The 14,243-nt window shown below is 54.7% G+C and overlaps 1 protein-coding gene across 1 annotated transcript in view; it reads left to right on the top strand.

Moving 5' to 3' along the window:
• The window catches only part of AGPAT4 (1-acylglycerol-3-phosphate O-acyltransferase 4), a 66,051-nt gene that overhangs the window by 48,242 nt on the left and 3,566 nt on the right, over positions 1-14,243 (top strand). The window contains exons 6-9 of the mRNA XM_032837243.1: positions 4,430-4,591; positions 5,184-5,337; positions 8,699-8,801; positions 11,121-11,196. Coding sequence (XP_032693134.1) covers positions 4,430-4,591; positions 5,184-5,337; positions 8,699-8,801; positions 11,121-11,196 — 495 coding nt within the window. The remainder of the gene's footprint in view (positions 1-4,429; positions 4,592-5,183; positions 5,338-8,698; positions 8,802-11,120; positions 11,197-14,243) is intronic.

Here is a 14,243-nt window from a genome sequence, read left to right as displayed (position 1 = left end):
CACACACACACACACACACACACACATTAATGTGATATCATGTCAGTGATGCCCTTCAACTACCAGAAATGACCAGGCTCTTGCTGTTGTGGATTCCTCATAGGAAGTTGTATTTCCTATGAACATTTTTTATTTTCCAGACATGCTAATGTCTAGATGGGCTTGTGGTAAATCAAACTCTCTCAGATCTACCTTCAGAATAAATCCAGAATTTGCATTTTGGGTCTGTGGGACTAATGAAAACAAATCTTCCCAGTAAATCCTCTCAGATCTACCCTCAAAATAAATCCAGAATAAATGAAACTGATAATTGTTTTTATACATTCTTTCCTGAAGGCATTACCGTCCACACACAGAAACCTTTGCTTAGCCTGGGACGGTCATGCTATCGATGGCATATTGAGTTTCCTGGAGGAATGTAAGCATATTGGAGTAGTAAGTTTCTAGTCTCTTGGTCTTAAATGAGGGAACCCTTGTGAATCTCTCGGCACACAGCCTATCAGGGAGGGCTAGAATTCCTGCAGATTACTACCATATGCTGAAGCATAGGTTAGGAAATGGGTTGAATTGAGAGGGACATTTAGCCTCTGTGCTTACTCTGTGGTGGTACTAACAGCTATACATCGAACACCTGTTGTCAGGTCCTCAACTCAACACCTTTGTATACGTTTCCATATGTTATTAAATCTTCAAGCAACACTTTGAGGTAAGTATTCCTTTCCTCATAATGCAGCTGTGGAAAATTGAGGCCCAGGAAGGTTAAGTCTCTGGACCAAAGTCACACAGCTGGCCGTGGTAGAGCCTGATCAAAATAAGGACTGATTCCAAAGCTTTCCAAATCCTGTTATCCCCGCTGAGGAAAGGAGATCAAATAAATGACCTTTGATTTGAAAGGCAAAAGTTTCTACCTTAATATTTTAAAACATGTCTTATAACAAATAAACATAGTCGACATCAAGGGTTAGGCCTAATGAGAACATCCCGAACTTCAAGGTCGAAAGATGTATTAATTCAACATAGAAACAGAAATATCTCCTCTGTTCCTTTTGATCATCATCAAATGGGCTATTTTCATCTAGTCTCACTTATGTTCCAGAAGCAAATGGTTGAAATGTGCTGATGTCAACTACTTCTTAAAAGGGGCATTGTTAGAGGAACACTGCAAAACATTTGTTGATAAAAAAAACAGGAAAACCTAATAAAGCAACAAAAAAATCCCTTCTGATTTGACTGCTCACCTATAGCTACTGTTATTTTCCTGTTTACCTGTAGTCGTAATCAGACTCTAGACTCGGCTTTGATTCCAGACCTTTTAAAACTTTAGTATTATATAATAAGCATTTTCCCAGCGATTAAATATTCATTGGAAATAAATTTTAGTGCCTCTAAATCAAAGGTTGACAAACTTTGTAACCAGCAGGGTAGTGAATATTTTCAGCTTGGTGGGCCATATTGCCTCTGTCACAACTGTTCGACTCAGCTGTTGGCGGTGTGAAGGCAGCCATGGGCAGTGGGTACGCAAGAGAGAGTGTGGTTGTGTTCCAATAAAACTTTATTTGTAAAAACAGGTGAGGAAGCTGCTTTGGCTCACAGGGCATAGTAACGGCTCTGTAATATCACATACACTCTGTACGTACAGTCTGTCATTCAGAGTGTACATAATTCAGTGAGCTCTTCTACCGTGGGGTGCTTAGGTGATCTGCAGCGCTCTCTCCCACACAGTTGAACAGCAATGGACATGTAGACTCCTGAGCTCATCTCTTTGGTCTACACATAGATCCCACATCACTGTCAAAGTTCCATTTCCTCTTAGCAGTGGGTTATCAAAGGCCAACCACTAAGACCCACTGGGGGCTGGTGGGATTATTCCATTATTAGGAAATACCCCCTGAGAGTGCTTTCCCCACCAGATAGCTGGGATGGACCACATGGGGCCACTCACCTTCCTAGACCCGGGGCTGCGACCTTACAGGATCTGATCCTCTTCTTGGTTATAGAACAGATCATCTTTTAGAATCCCTTCGTGTCATTGCAAAGTATTTTTGGAACGAGTTCAGGAATATGTAATTTTTGTACACAGTCCTAACCAGCCAAGGAGGTAAGTTTATTTCACCGGTGAAGATTTTCTATCTTGTTTTCATCTCACAGGCCGAGAGTAGGGAGTTCATGGAGGCGTGGAAGCAGAGAGCCTGAGAACATCCCCGCCGACAAGAGGAGGGGGGCGAGGGAAGGCTGCGGGGGCCTCCCACGACCTGAAACCTGGCAGTGGACACACGCTGATGGGCTTTTAAATGCTCCTCTGGGCAGACTGGGGATTCCCAAGGCAGTTTGGTTTTGTGCTCTGAGTGACAGGCACTTCCTTCTCATTTATAGTGCAAGAAAGCACCAGTCAGGATAATTAGTTCATGCTTTTAGGATTTAAAGTAACTCCATGTTGAGAAGGAAAAAGCCGACTGTAGGAGAGATTTTTACCCGTGATGTGACTGATCTCTGTCACAGGCCCTCGTCCGCTCAAGATGTGCAGAAATCCCATGGTTTGGCCATGAAGACATTCGACCCATAGCCAGACTGTAGCCAGACGCATCCCGGGTTGGTGCAGCAGCTCCAACGGCCTCGGCATTTCTAGCTTGTTATCTCAGGGTCACCATGTGATGTCAAAGCCGTGACACACTCCGCCACCATGTTCATGACAGAAAAAATGGCCAGGCCTCCTGGCCGTCTCTCTTTCTGTCGTGGAGCAAAGTCTTCCCAGAAGCCCCAGAACACCTGCACCGTAGCAGAGCCCTGAGCCACCTCAGGAGCACTGGGTCAGAGGCCCACACTCAGCTAAGGGGCCCGGGGGACAAGAGGCGGAGGTGACGTCCCTCATGGTCACACCCACAGCCTGAACATGTTCCCTTTGGAACAGAACCGAGGCTGTAAACGAAAGAGGAGGGGACAGTGGCCATGGGGTAGGCGGCTCTCCGTGTCTGGCCCCGCGCTTTGGTGGACATGAACGTTTCTCATGGACTGTGCCCTGCAGCAGGCCTCGTGGCCTAAAGTCTCCGCTTCCCCAGCTGTCGGCTCCGTGGTTCTGGGCAAATTACTGAATGTCTCTGAGCTTTGGTTTGATTTTCTATAAAATGGGGGGGTCTATGCCTTTGGATATCAAATGGAATAGGATTTATATACATGCATCGCCTGTGCCTGGCACTCAGGAAGCCGCCCCAGCCAGTACCACCAGCGAGTTCTCGGACCCGCGGGGACTGGCCTCGAGGTCCTCTGGGGGCAGGCCCCGGCTTTGACGGCTTGGTTCTCTTTGAGAGAAAACTTGCATGTTGGGTCTGTGGGACTAACAAAAACAAAACCCATCCAGACTTGGAGACACTAACTGAAAGGTGTCTTTCCCGCCGTAGGAGGAAGAGGTTTACTGTTGGGTTTGTAACGTAGAGGGAGTGAGCGGCTGTTTATGGCTTCCCCAGTCTGCACAGATGGGTGGGGGGCTACGGCCCATCGCTCTTCACCGAGCTGCAGCTGCGTCGTGGTTGCGGATGTGACAGGCCTCCTAGGTTCAGGGGAAAACTAGACAGTTGTCACCAAGAGCACTACTAAGCCTGCCTGACCGTCCAGATCACTGCCCCTGTCACCTGTGCCGTGGATCAATGACAGCCATCTCAGAAAGTATCTTGGCCAATTCCAAAATTAAGGGTGAAAAATATAGAACCCAACCCACTAGATGAAAAGTAGTTTTTCCTTTTCCCCCACCGCCCCCACCCCGCCCTGACACCCCGAATCCCTGGTCTCCTCCAGGCCAGTGCAGACCGTGAAGTCTGGCCCAGCTGGGTGGCGGCCTGCGCCGAGCAGCCCCAGGGGCCAGCCTGTGGGTGGGCCAGGTCCTTGCCTCATGAGTCTCAGGTGGGCGTCCCAGCCCCACTGCCAGCCTTGGAGATGAGCCAGGGAGGGGACAGGTGGAGACCCCCACCATGATCTGGGGGCCTCAGCTCAACCAGGCTCCCCCATTTTGCAGCGCCATGACCCAGAGAACCCTCCAGACCCCATTTGCTAGTCTATGAAAGGAGAATGATGTCCGCCCTGCCGGCGGGATCCAGTGTGGCCGAGGACTGAGAGCCAGAGAGAGTTTGGTGTTAAAACTGCCAGACCGGCTTGGAAAATGACCCGAGCATCTCTGAGATCCTTCAGTGTCCCTCGTTGTTCCCAACCCCGCCCCGATGCCTACCCACCCCCCACGAAGGCCCTCTCCCCTCCTCCCTGCTGTGCAGACTTTGCACAACCTTGGCCTCTGGTTGACAGGGGCAGAGGCTCCAGGGTCAGTGGCTTCTTGCTTCCTTGTGCTCTGGAACCATCCTGCTAGGCCTTTGGAGAGTATGTCCGCTGCTCTTTTTCTAGTAACATCTCCATGAATCACCCTGGGCCCCCATCTCTGTTTCAGGGCTCCAAAGTCCTGGCCAAGAAGGAGCTGGCCTACGTCCCGATCATTGGCTGGATGTGGTACTTCACGGAGATGGTCTTCTGCACGCGCAAGTGGGAGCAGGACCGCAAGACCGTCTCACAGAGCTTGCTGCACCTCCGGGATTACCCCGAGAAGTATTTTGTACGTCACAGCCCGAGCAGCCACGCCCCCAGCCCTGAAGCACTCCCGCGTGAGCAGCCGGACGGCCCCACGCCCGTCCTGCCGACCTGCCCAGCTGGCCGGCCGCACGGTCCCGTGCTACCCGGTCCGGTTCTTTGAACTAACGGGAGCAGAAACAGTCTTCAGAACACGCTTGTTGCACACGCACTCAGGATGCTCTTGTCACACTCAGAATGCAGATGCTCTTGTCCTGCTCACACACACTGGAGAGGCTCTCACCGCAGACACACTCAGGGTGCTCTTGTCACACTCACACTCAGAGGCTCTTCTCACGCTCACGCACACCCACGCAGGCTCACGCACACCCGCGCTCACTCCTCTACGATCCTCCACGGTCAGCTTTTGTCCCCACAGCTCCTGTAGGAGGAGGCCTGGCCTCCGGGCCCCACCCCGAGGTCGGGGGCGGCCGTAGCTGCGGGGGCCAGGCCTGCTCTGGCCATAAGGGCTCCTGTGGGACCACGTGTGACTGGGGTGGATGATGGAGGACGGAGCGTGACCCAGGGCCGCGGTGGGGACCGAGGGCTGTGCGTGACCTTTGTGCTGTTCCTTCCAGTTCCTGATTCACTGTGAGGGCACTCGGTTCACGGAGAAGAAGCACCAGATCAGCATGCAGGTGGCCCAAGCCAAGGGGCTGCCCAGCCTCAAGTACCACCTGCTGCCTCGCACCAAAGGCTTCGCCATCACCGTGAGGAGTTTGAGAAATGTAGGTAAGGAAGATCCGGGTGTCCCCCGCCCCCTGCAGCGAGGAGCCCCAACCCCAGCACCCCGGGCAGCGCTTCCCCGATGATGGTGGCCGGTAGCTAGGAGGGCAGACGGGGGACAGAGGATGGTTAGCTAGGACCCAGGCTACTGCCTGCTCGTGGCTCTGTCTCTCGCTCACACACTCTCTCACGGACACCGCCCCCCACCCCAAACACGCTGCGCAAACACTGCCCTCTACTGCTCAGCACCGGACCTGCAAGGCTGTGGTGACCTTGGGGAATCCCTGGGTCCCTCTTCACCAGGGCCCACATCTGGGTTCAGCCTGACCCCACACCTCGTTAGCCCAGGGTTTTGGCGTCCTTTTGCTTTGTCTGGCATTTCTTGCCCATCTCTTGGCACCAGCTGCCTCCAGCTGACGAACTCTGTGACCTTACCATCTGTGCTGGCCGACCCCGAGTCACCCTGGGTGAGAGTCAGAAAGCGGGCTCTTCCCTCTGGCCGCACCCGCTTTGCTCCTCGCTCCCCCCAGGCAGCCCGCCCGCCTCCCAGAGACCCGCCCTCCTCCTCTGACCCTGCGAGGTGAGGGCGGCGGGCCTTGGGTTCGAGGCAGCTCCAAGGTCACACGGGTGTCCCTATGTCGTCCCCCACACCCCGGGCCAGGCGCCGCCTTGGCGGGAGTCCCGGGATGGTCAAGCAGCCTCTCTGCGCACGGTCATCTGTCTTCGGGCCCCCAGGTCTCCTCTCCCTCATGTGAGCCAAGGGATCTGAGTGGCGGGCGAGGGGTCTCCTGAGGCGCTGCCCGGCCGGGCGACCGCGTGCAAATCCGCCTCCTCTGGGCGCCCGAGCCAGTGGCCGTGAAGCCGCTGGCTAGCAGGGCAGGTGCACCGAGACACCCCCCACCCCGCCCACGGTCCACACCCCCGCTCCACCCTCCCCGAGCTGACCCGGTTGTCTCCTGCCCAGACATCACCCTGCTAGTCCTCCGCACCCCGCACACCCCTCGCCTCAGCTTGCGGCAATGAGGCCGCTCGCTCCCTCCGCTTGGCCTCCCAGCTGTCTGCGGAGGCCCGGATGCACCCTCTGGATTCACCCCAAAGATAGAACCTGCCCGTCACGGAGCTCCCCGTGGCCCCAGCAACCTGGGCGGAGGTCGCCTGTCGCCTGTCCCTCCTCCAGCCGCTTGCATCCTGCACCGCGCAGCAGGTCAGAGCTGGCTCCCCACTCCGCGGGCTGCAGGACCCTGGGCCCACCACCTCGGACGCTTGTAAGAGCTGCAAGGAGGGTTCGCTGAGGAAACAGGCAGAGGACTCAGCCTGAGGCCTGGCCTGTAACGGTCAGATGTTGGCTGTGGGTCGGAGCCCCACTGAGCCCGCTCGCCTCACCTTCTTACCTTGTTGGGGGTGCCCAGCTACTGGGTCCGGCTTTCCCCGTGGGCTTTGGGCCCTGGCTGAGCTTGGCCTGAGGCCGCAGCAGTCCAGGCAGCGGGGCAGGCTGTGTCCCCCTGCCCCAAAATAAGGACCTGCCCTCCAAGGGCACTCGGATTCGCCCCCAACGCAAGCTCGCCCCATAGGGCCTGGCGAGAGTGTACTGGCCAGATCTAATGAAGGAAACTGTTTATTTCCAGTATACAGACGAGGAAGTTGGGGCTTGGAGAGAATTTAAGGAACTTGTGCCGAGTGGCTCTGCTAGGACACGGAGGCTGGGGCTTGGAGGCTGGGGCTCGGGCTCCCCTCCTTCTCAAGGGCTTTGCGGGCAGGTGGATTTAGTGCTGGGCCGTTTTATCTCCCCTCTTGAGGTTGCCCCTCTGGCAAAGGAGGAAATTGTGCAAATCATTAGCTGCTAGGCGGTCGTCTGGGGTCGTCAAGGGGTCCTTGTGGCTGCCCCCCGACCCGTCCTTGATTGACCAAGTAGGTCCCTTCCATAGTGTACATCAGGCTCCTGTCTAAGAGCCGTTCTGGAGGGAGGAGTTGGAAACTCACTGAACTGCGTCAGCTCCATGTCCCTTTCTTACTCTCAGACCTGTGACCCCACAGCCACCCCGCATACAGCCCAAGTGCCTTTTCCTATAATGCCCACAGAATGTGGTGAACACAGGGGCTGCTCTCCACCAGCCCCTCTCTGTCCATGGAGAGTGACGCCTCCCCCACCGGGAGACAGCCAGCCTCCAGTCCCAGGAGAGGAAGGGGCCGTGGTCTGGCTTGCCAGGGTTTGGGGGCTACCCCCCAGCATTCCTGCGAGCCAGCAAGGGAGACCCCCGCCTCTCCTCAGCTAGGACTAACGAGCTGGCAGTGGGCCTCCTGCAGACCCCACCAGGGGCCAGGCAGCAGGTCGAAGAAAATGGATGGTGGGTTTTTGGCTGATTTTTGAATCTTGGTTCTTCATATCCCCGACTAGACCAAGAGGACCCTGCTGTCACCCTCCCACCCGCTTTATGAATAGTAACCGCACATAGGCAAAGCTCTCCGTAAAGTATCGGGCTCACAATCTGTTATCACGGAGGGCCAGGCCCCGGGGGACATGCAGACTCCTGCCAGATCAGCCGGTGCGCAAGGAAGGCTTCGGGGGTCCCCTTCTCCAGGGGAGCTGGGCTCAGGGCGGCTGAGCGGCACGTCCAAGAGTGGATCCCACAGGCACCAGGCTGACTTCATAACTCGTGCTCTTTCCACTGTCCCGTCCTGTCATCCCATCTCCACGCTATATTTCTGTCCCCTCATGGTCATTCACGCACTCCCACCCTCCACCCACTGAGCGTTTCTGGAGCCCGGGCCAGGCCCCGCGGCCCCGCGGTATACGCCGACGTAACTCGTGCCGACAGGTCAGCTCACCATTGGGCAGAGGCACTGACCTCACATGTTCTTCTTTGCTTCTCAGCTCTGTTTCAGTGGACTCCGGTTCAAGTCCTTAAGATGTCTCCAGCATCTTAGTCTAATTTTGTAGCTATCTTACTTCTCTGGGGGGAGAAATTGCTTATAAAATGCTTATGCCACCATCCACTCAGATACATTCTCAGGTAGTAGGCTCTAGACTGGCCGATCTCATGTCTGACCCTGTGAAAATGTTGGTACTTATTGGAGAATTTCTAGACAGGACACCGCAGTATTGCTTTAAGCTGTTCCGACCTCAGTAATAACTCTTTTCTCAGTTACTGAGTTATAGTGTTTCTCTGGTTACAAAAGGTGATGTGTGTTCAATGTAGGGCATTTGGACAGTATAGAAAAGCATGAAAAAGGACAGAACCCCGTCATCCCACCACCCTGAGATAACCAGTTAGCAAATCTCATTACTGTTTTCCAATGTGTATCTGCGAAACAAAATTGGGTTCACATGCTATATACTGCTTTGTATTTGTTTTATTTTTTTTTATAGTTTCAGCTGTATATGACTGTACACTCAATTTCAGAAATAATGAAAATCCAACACTGTTGGGAGTCCTAAATGGGAAGAAATATCACGCCGATTTATATGTCAGGTAAGTTGGTTCCATTTCCTTTCCAAAACAGAGAGAGCCCATCAAAGTAATTAAATCACAAACGGTCTACAGACCTCTTTCCAGCCTGTAATCTGTCATGAAGTGAACTTTACAGACTGTATTTATATTAGGAACTCAAGACACACAGCGCTCATGTCAGTAATCGGGGAAGCCTCTAATTTCTGATTCTCTCGGACCAATTCATACTTATCATAGAGCTCAGGTTGGACAGACAGAAGACAGCATTTTATAGTCATTTTGAGACTGAGTATGAAGAGATTATTATACTGACCCCTCTTCTTGGAGGATGTGTCTGCGATATACGGGTATACACAGACAAGAACATGTATAATTTATAGGGAGGTCTAGGAACAAATGGAGAGCGTTTCAGCGGTATCTTACTTCTGTGTTATATCTCAAGCTATTATTGAAAAGACACACCCGTTCTCTTGGCCCATCGCATCAGCTTACAGAACGGGTCTCACCCTGGGCTTCGGCAATGCCATCGAGATGAGTGGGAAACGATTAGAAGATGCTGCCATCCGCCAAACGCAGCGGGGACTCGAGCATAAAACCCAGCGCGACGGGGCTGAGGGACGGTACTGGTTTCCTGTGCACTAGGTTGTCTTCCCAGAAGGCTAACAAAGATGATCTGACATGGCTGCTCTTGGGGAACCAGCCAAGTGTTCTAGAACATTCTGATTACTTTTTCAAAAGGCTTCACAGATACTAAAGTACAACACAGGACGATGTAAATTCGGGGGCTGATCGTCACCACGGGGCTGCAGGAAAGGCTCAGCCCTTCCCGGAGAGATGTTTCGGCGGACTGACAGCCTGAATTAAACAGCTTTCTAGCCAGAGAGGACTCCGGGTCCCCCTTTCGAATTATCCCTGTTTCCTAAAGCTGCAGTCGACAGTCTGTCTGACTCTGCAGTTGAAGGCACGTGAGGGCGGGAAAACCAGCCTTCCCGAGGGAGGCCTTCTCCCAGAGGTAGAGGAGGCTTTGCCCCCTGAGCACTTAGACACCCGGCAGGAGCTCTAGTCAGTGGCCAGCTAGGCCCCAGGTATTTGGGGGAAGCCTGGAGCGTGGGAGATTATCACACGAGGTGGGGCCACCTCTCTGGTAACTTCTTCCCCGGAGCACACACAGGAATGGGGCGTGAAGAGCCAAAACCACACCACGGGGGCCACGGAAGCCGGTGCCCTCACAGCCCGGAGGGAGGACTGTGCGGCTCCCCATGCTTCTCCTCGCAGTGCAGGTTCCCCTGAAAAGCACTACAGGCTTTCTCGTGCTTTGCCTCAGTGCAAAGCATTAAAACAGGAAGGGCAGGAATGTCAAGGAAGTTCTTGAAAAGAGCAAAAGTGCCATAAAAAGCCACCATCCAAATAAAGGGTAGGCAGGCTCCCTATCCTTTTTCAAGAAACGCAGTTAGAGATCTGGTTTCCCCAGTGAGCCAAAAAGAGCGAAGGGGTTGGGCGTTTGTGGGAGGACCTGTGGGAGTTGACGGGGTAATATTTCATCCTATGAAAACTTAGCCCCGTACGATACCGCGTCTGTTATAAGATGGAATCCCACATTCCCTCCACAGGCCATGGTGTGATGGATAGGTTCTAGAAATGGACCTTGTTGCTAAGGTAGTCCCGAGCCAGAGACGGGCATGAAGCCGGCCCTGGCAGTCACGGGGGACACAGGATTTCCTGCGCACAGCATCAGGGTGAATAAAAAGGCCTAGAGCTCATGAAAGCCAGCACCCCGCGGGCAGACACACAGAACTAGATCTGCAACAGGGGACCAGGAAATGTGGTCCAGTGACTCCCCCTTGCCCCCAGCCCCAGAGCCACCCTCACACTCCCCCTCTGGTGAGCAGAAAGCAAAGGTGAGCAAAGGGGCAGGCTGACCCTTCAGGGACCTGCACTGCACCTGGGTCCGGAGCTCCCCACCATGGGTATGGATTTCCCCGTCTGCCGCCTGAATTGCCCCCCGCCCCCCGAATTGCCCCCCGCCCCCCCACGTGACCTAGGCTCCTGAAACAGAGCCCAGAGACGTCAAGTATTTTTTTTTTAAGATTTTATTTATTTATTTGACAGATCACAAGTAGGCAGAGAGGCAGGCAGAGAGAGAGGAGGAAGCAGGCTCCCCACGGAGCAGAGAACCCTATGTGGGGCTCGATCCCAGGACCCTGGGATCATGACCTGAGCCGAAGGCAGAGGCTTAACCCACTGAGCCCCTCAGGTGCCCCCCAAGTATTGTTATTTTGAAGCCATGGTTGGGGCGCTTGGCACCAGTCTCCTCCCTGCTAGCTGTTCTCTGCTTTGCAGGCGGATCCCTCTAGAAGAAGTCCCAGAAGACGAGGATGAGTGTTCAGCCTGGCTCCACAAGCTCTACCAGGAGAAGGTCAGTGCAGCGAGGTTGTGGGGGGTGGCTCTGCGGGATCCAAGCACCTGTTTCGAGGTGGGTGCACCATGCGGGCCTCTGGGAGCTGGTAGTGGCGACGAGCCTTTCTCCATCCGTGTGAGACCCCACACTCTGGTTAGTTACCGCCCTGGGGTTGACACTCCGCTTGGCAAGGGGGGAAATGAATAGAGCAAAATGGGTTTAAGGGGGCTTCACGGCAAGAAAGGAGGGTGTAGTGGACAGAAAAGGAAGTGAGGCCCCCCAGCAGCCCGTGTCTACTTAGGAAAAGTAGCCTCTGGTTCTTGGAGTCTGGAGGGTTCTTTTCAGGAAACGTGTATGATCCCGATGGCTGCCAGGCCTACAAGGTGGCTGTCTGTAGGGTCTCAAACCCCACCCCCCCATCGCAGGCAAGACGGAGGGTCTCAAAACCACCCACACAGGCAAGACGGAGGCTTGCAAGACTCCGCCTCGGCTGGGGTCAGTCCCCACCCCACCTTCTTTCTTTCCTCTGAGCAGGGCCTACCTCCCCTGGCTCCACTCCTCAGTGGCACGGGCAGGGGCAGGGGCAGAGGGGGTCGCATGCTTACGGCCCTCACTGCTTCGTCTCAGGAAGGAGAAAAGGTCAGCGTCCAGCTAGTGAGGAAGGCGTTTTTATGACCACGTCTTGCTGCCCACAGAGACTTATTTCTGATTCATCCTATGTTTTGAGGCCAAACCGGCCTCAAATCGAGCACGTTGAGCGGGATGCGGATTTCCTGTTGATGAATTCCATCGGTACGGACGGGGGGGGGTCTGCCTCTCCCCAATCCCCTAGAGGAGATGGTCACTAGAGCTCTACGGGCGTCTGCTCCAGTCGGACAAGCATTTTAATCCTTCCTTTGAGAGAACGTGTCTTGGCACCAGAGGCTTCCAGATGACCCCCATCGGACGAAGTAGAGACTTCTCACAAATGTGCTCGGTTTGGGGGATCAAGATCCTGACATTCTCGCAGCAGGAGGTGGCTCCCGTGCTCCCGAGGAGGTGATTTTCCGACGGTTCCTGTAAAAGCCCATTCGAATAACTGGCCATTTGGGGGCGTTTTCTGGACGGGTTGCAGGGACAGGCATCCAGTCTCCTCTTCCGAGTACACGGGGACCGGCCCGTCTGTCACCGAGGGGGGACCATGCAGGTCCCTCAGCCTCACAGGTTCACCCCATAGGTCTGAGCGGCCTAGAAATGCGTATTCCTAGGAGGCCGCCTCTGACCCGTGGCCTGCAGGCTTGGAAACGCACAGCGGCTGCTTTTAAACCAGGTTCCCAGTTAGGAAGCTTCTGTGCTGCCGCAGGCCTGGGCCTCGTGGAAACACGCAAGGGATATGTATTTTCTTCTGGTTTCACGCACGAGGCGGCATTTTCCCTTGTGCTGTTCTCTGGTTTAATCGTCTGGGCGGCATACGACACGTCGCACTATTAGCAAGCAGAAAATTGCACTAAGGCCTCAGGAAGGAAAGCCTGCGTAAAGAAGCACATGAACAAATCTGACAAACGCGGGCCTCAGACCCACCAAAGCAAAGCAAAGCAGGTTTTTCTCCGTGGGCCAGTTCTCTGCTGGGTTCAGGCAGGAGAGTGTGACCGTCGTGTGACCTGAACCACTCGCGCGTTCAGCAAAGAGGCACTTCTCCTTCCTGATAAAGTCTCTCCAGAAGTTTCCCTCTAAACTACGTACGCACTAAAATGCTGGCTTCAGTTTGGAAGGGCTTCCCGAAACGACCATCTGGGGCAGAGCCCTTATGCTAGTGAGAGGGAAACTGAGGCCCAGAGAATGACGTGGTTTGCCCAGCTTGCAGCTAAAGCCAGGTGCCGGAGGACAGGCCCTGTCTCGCTTCTGAGGGCTGTGTCTGTGAGCAACCTGGGAGGCTGGCCTTTTCCCCGGAGGGACCACCCCTGAGCAGTTCCCGGGAAGGGGCAGCGGTGCCTCCAAGAGGAACTATGGACAGACGGGAAGAAACTCCAGCATCCTGGGGCAGCCCTCTCCCCTCAGGAGCCTCGATGGGCCTGGGGCTTTACGTACCGGAAATCCTGGGGCCCCATCACGCTTGCCAAAGTAGAGTTCTGTGTTGGGCGTCATCTTTCAGACGCATGGCATGGGAAGACACTTCTGCTGACGTCGAGCTGGGGACTTCAAGGCACCGATTCTCCGGTGTTGCTTTCATGGACAACTGTCAGCAAAATGCAGGAGGGGTGCTGGGCGCCCCAACAGGGACATAGCAACGTTTCATTCTGTTCAGGCAGGGACATACAAAGAGATCCACTATCGACCACGGCCATTTTGAGTGTCTCAAATAGGAAGGGCATCAGCTCCGACAACCGGGCCAACCTTGTAGAACAAACATAGCGTCTGGAAAAGACACAACGTTGATGACTTGTCAGCACCCGGGACGGCTGCTGGCTGTCAGTGTGGGAAGCCATCCATGTCCTCGTGTGATCCCTTGGGGACAACGGCGGTGCCCCCGTCACTTTTTCCCAGAACCATCACGGTTACCCCATCACGTGGTTTGAACGAAGTCTGAATTTCATCCCTGATTCAAGTTACGTACTTACCCTCTGGCGGGCAGTCTGAAGTCTGCCGAAGGGATGGGGAATTCGCCATTAATGGTACCCACGGAAAACCTGGTGAAGGAAGCAGTGGCCGAGCTGTCTTGTGGGTGTGTGGGGCCCACGGGGGCCACGGTTGGGCGCTGCTCTGTGTGGGAATTCTTCAAGCACAAGAACGAAGTGTTTTCCAAGCTCGCAATGGCTTTCGCACAATACCAAGGACATTTCCTTCTCAGCACTCCAGAGGCCAGGCAATCAGGGGCCTGAAGGGGGGCCCCCACCAGGGCTGCTGTGGTGGACGGGGCAAGGGGGCTCCCTGAGGTCCCTGTGACAAGGGGACGATCCCCAATAATGAGGGCTCCGTCCTCGCGAGAGGCCCTGCCCCCGAGCCCAGCCCACGGCAGATTAGGCTTCCACATGGAGAATCCGGGAGTCCAAAGCGGCCCTGTCACCGAGTTACCGGGCTCCTGTGGC

The sequence above is a fragment of the Lontra canadensis genome, unplaced genomic scaffold (assembly GCF_010015895.1).
Source record: "Lontra canadensis isolate GAN:19392208 unplaced genomic scaffold, GSC_riverotter_1.0 scaffold97, whole genome shotgun sequence".
Classification (NCBI taxonomy): Eukaryota; Metazoa; Chordata; class Mammalia; order Carnivora; family Mustelidae; genus Lontra; species Lontra canadensis.
This window is presented reverse-complemented; position numbering and strand designations above follow the sequence as displayed.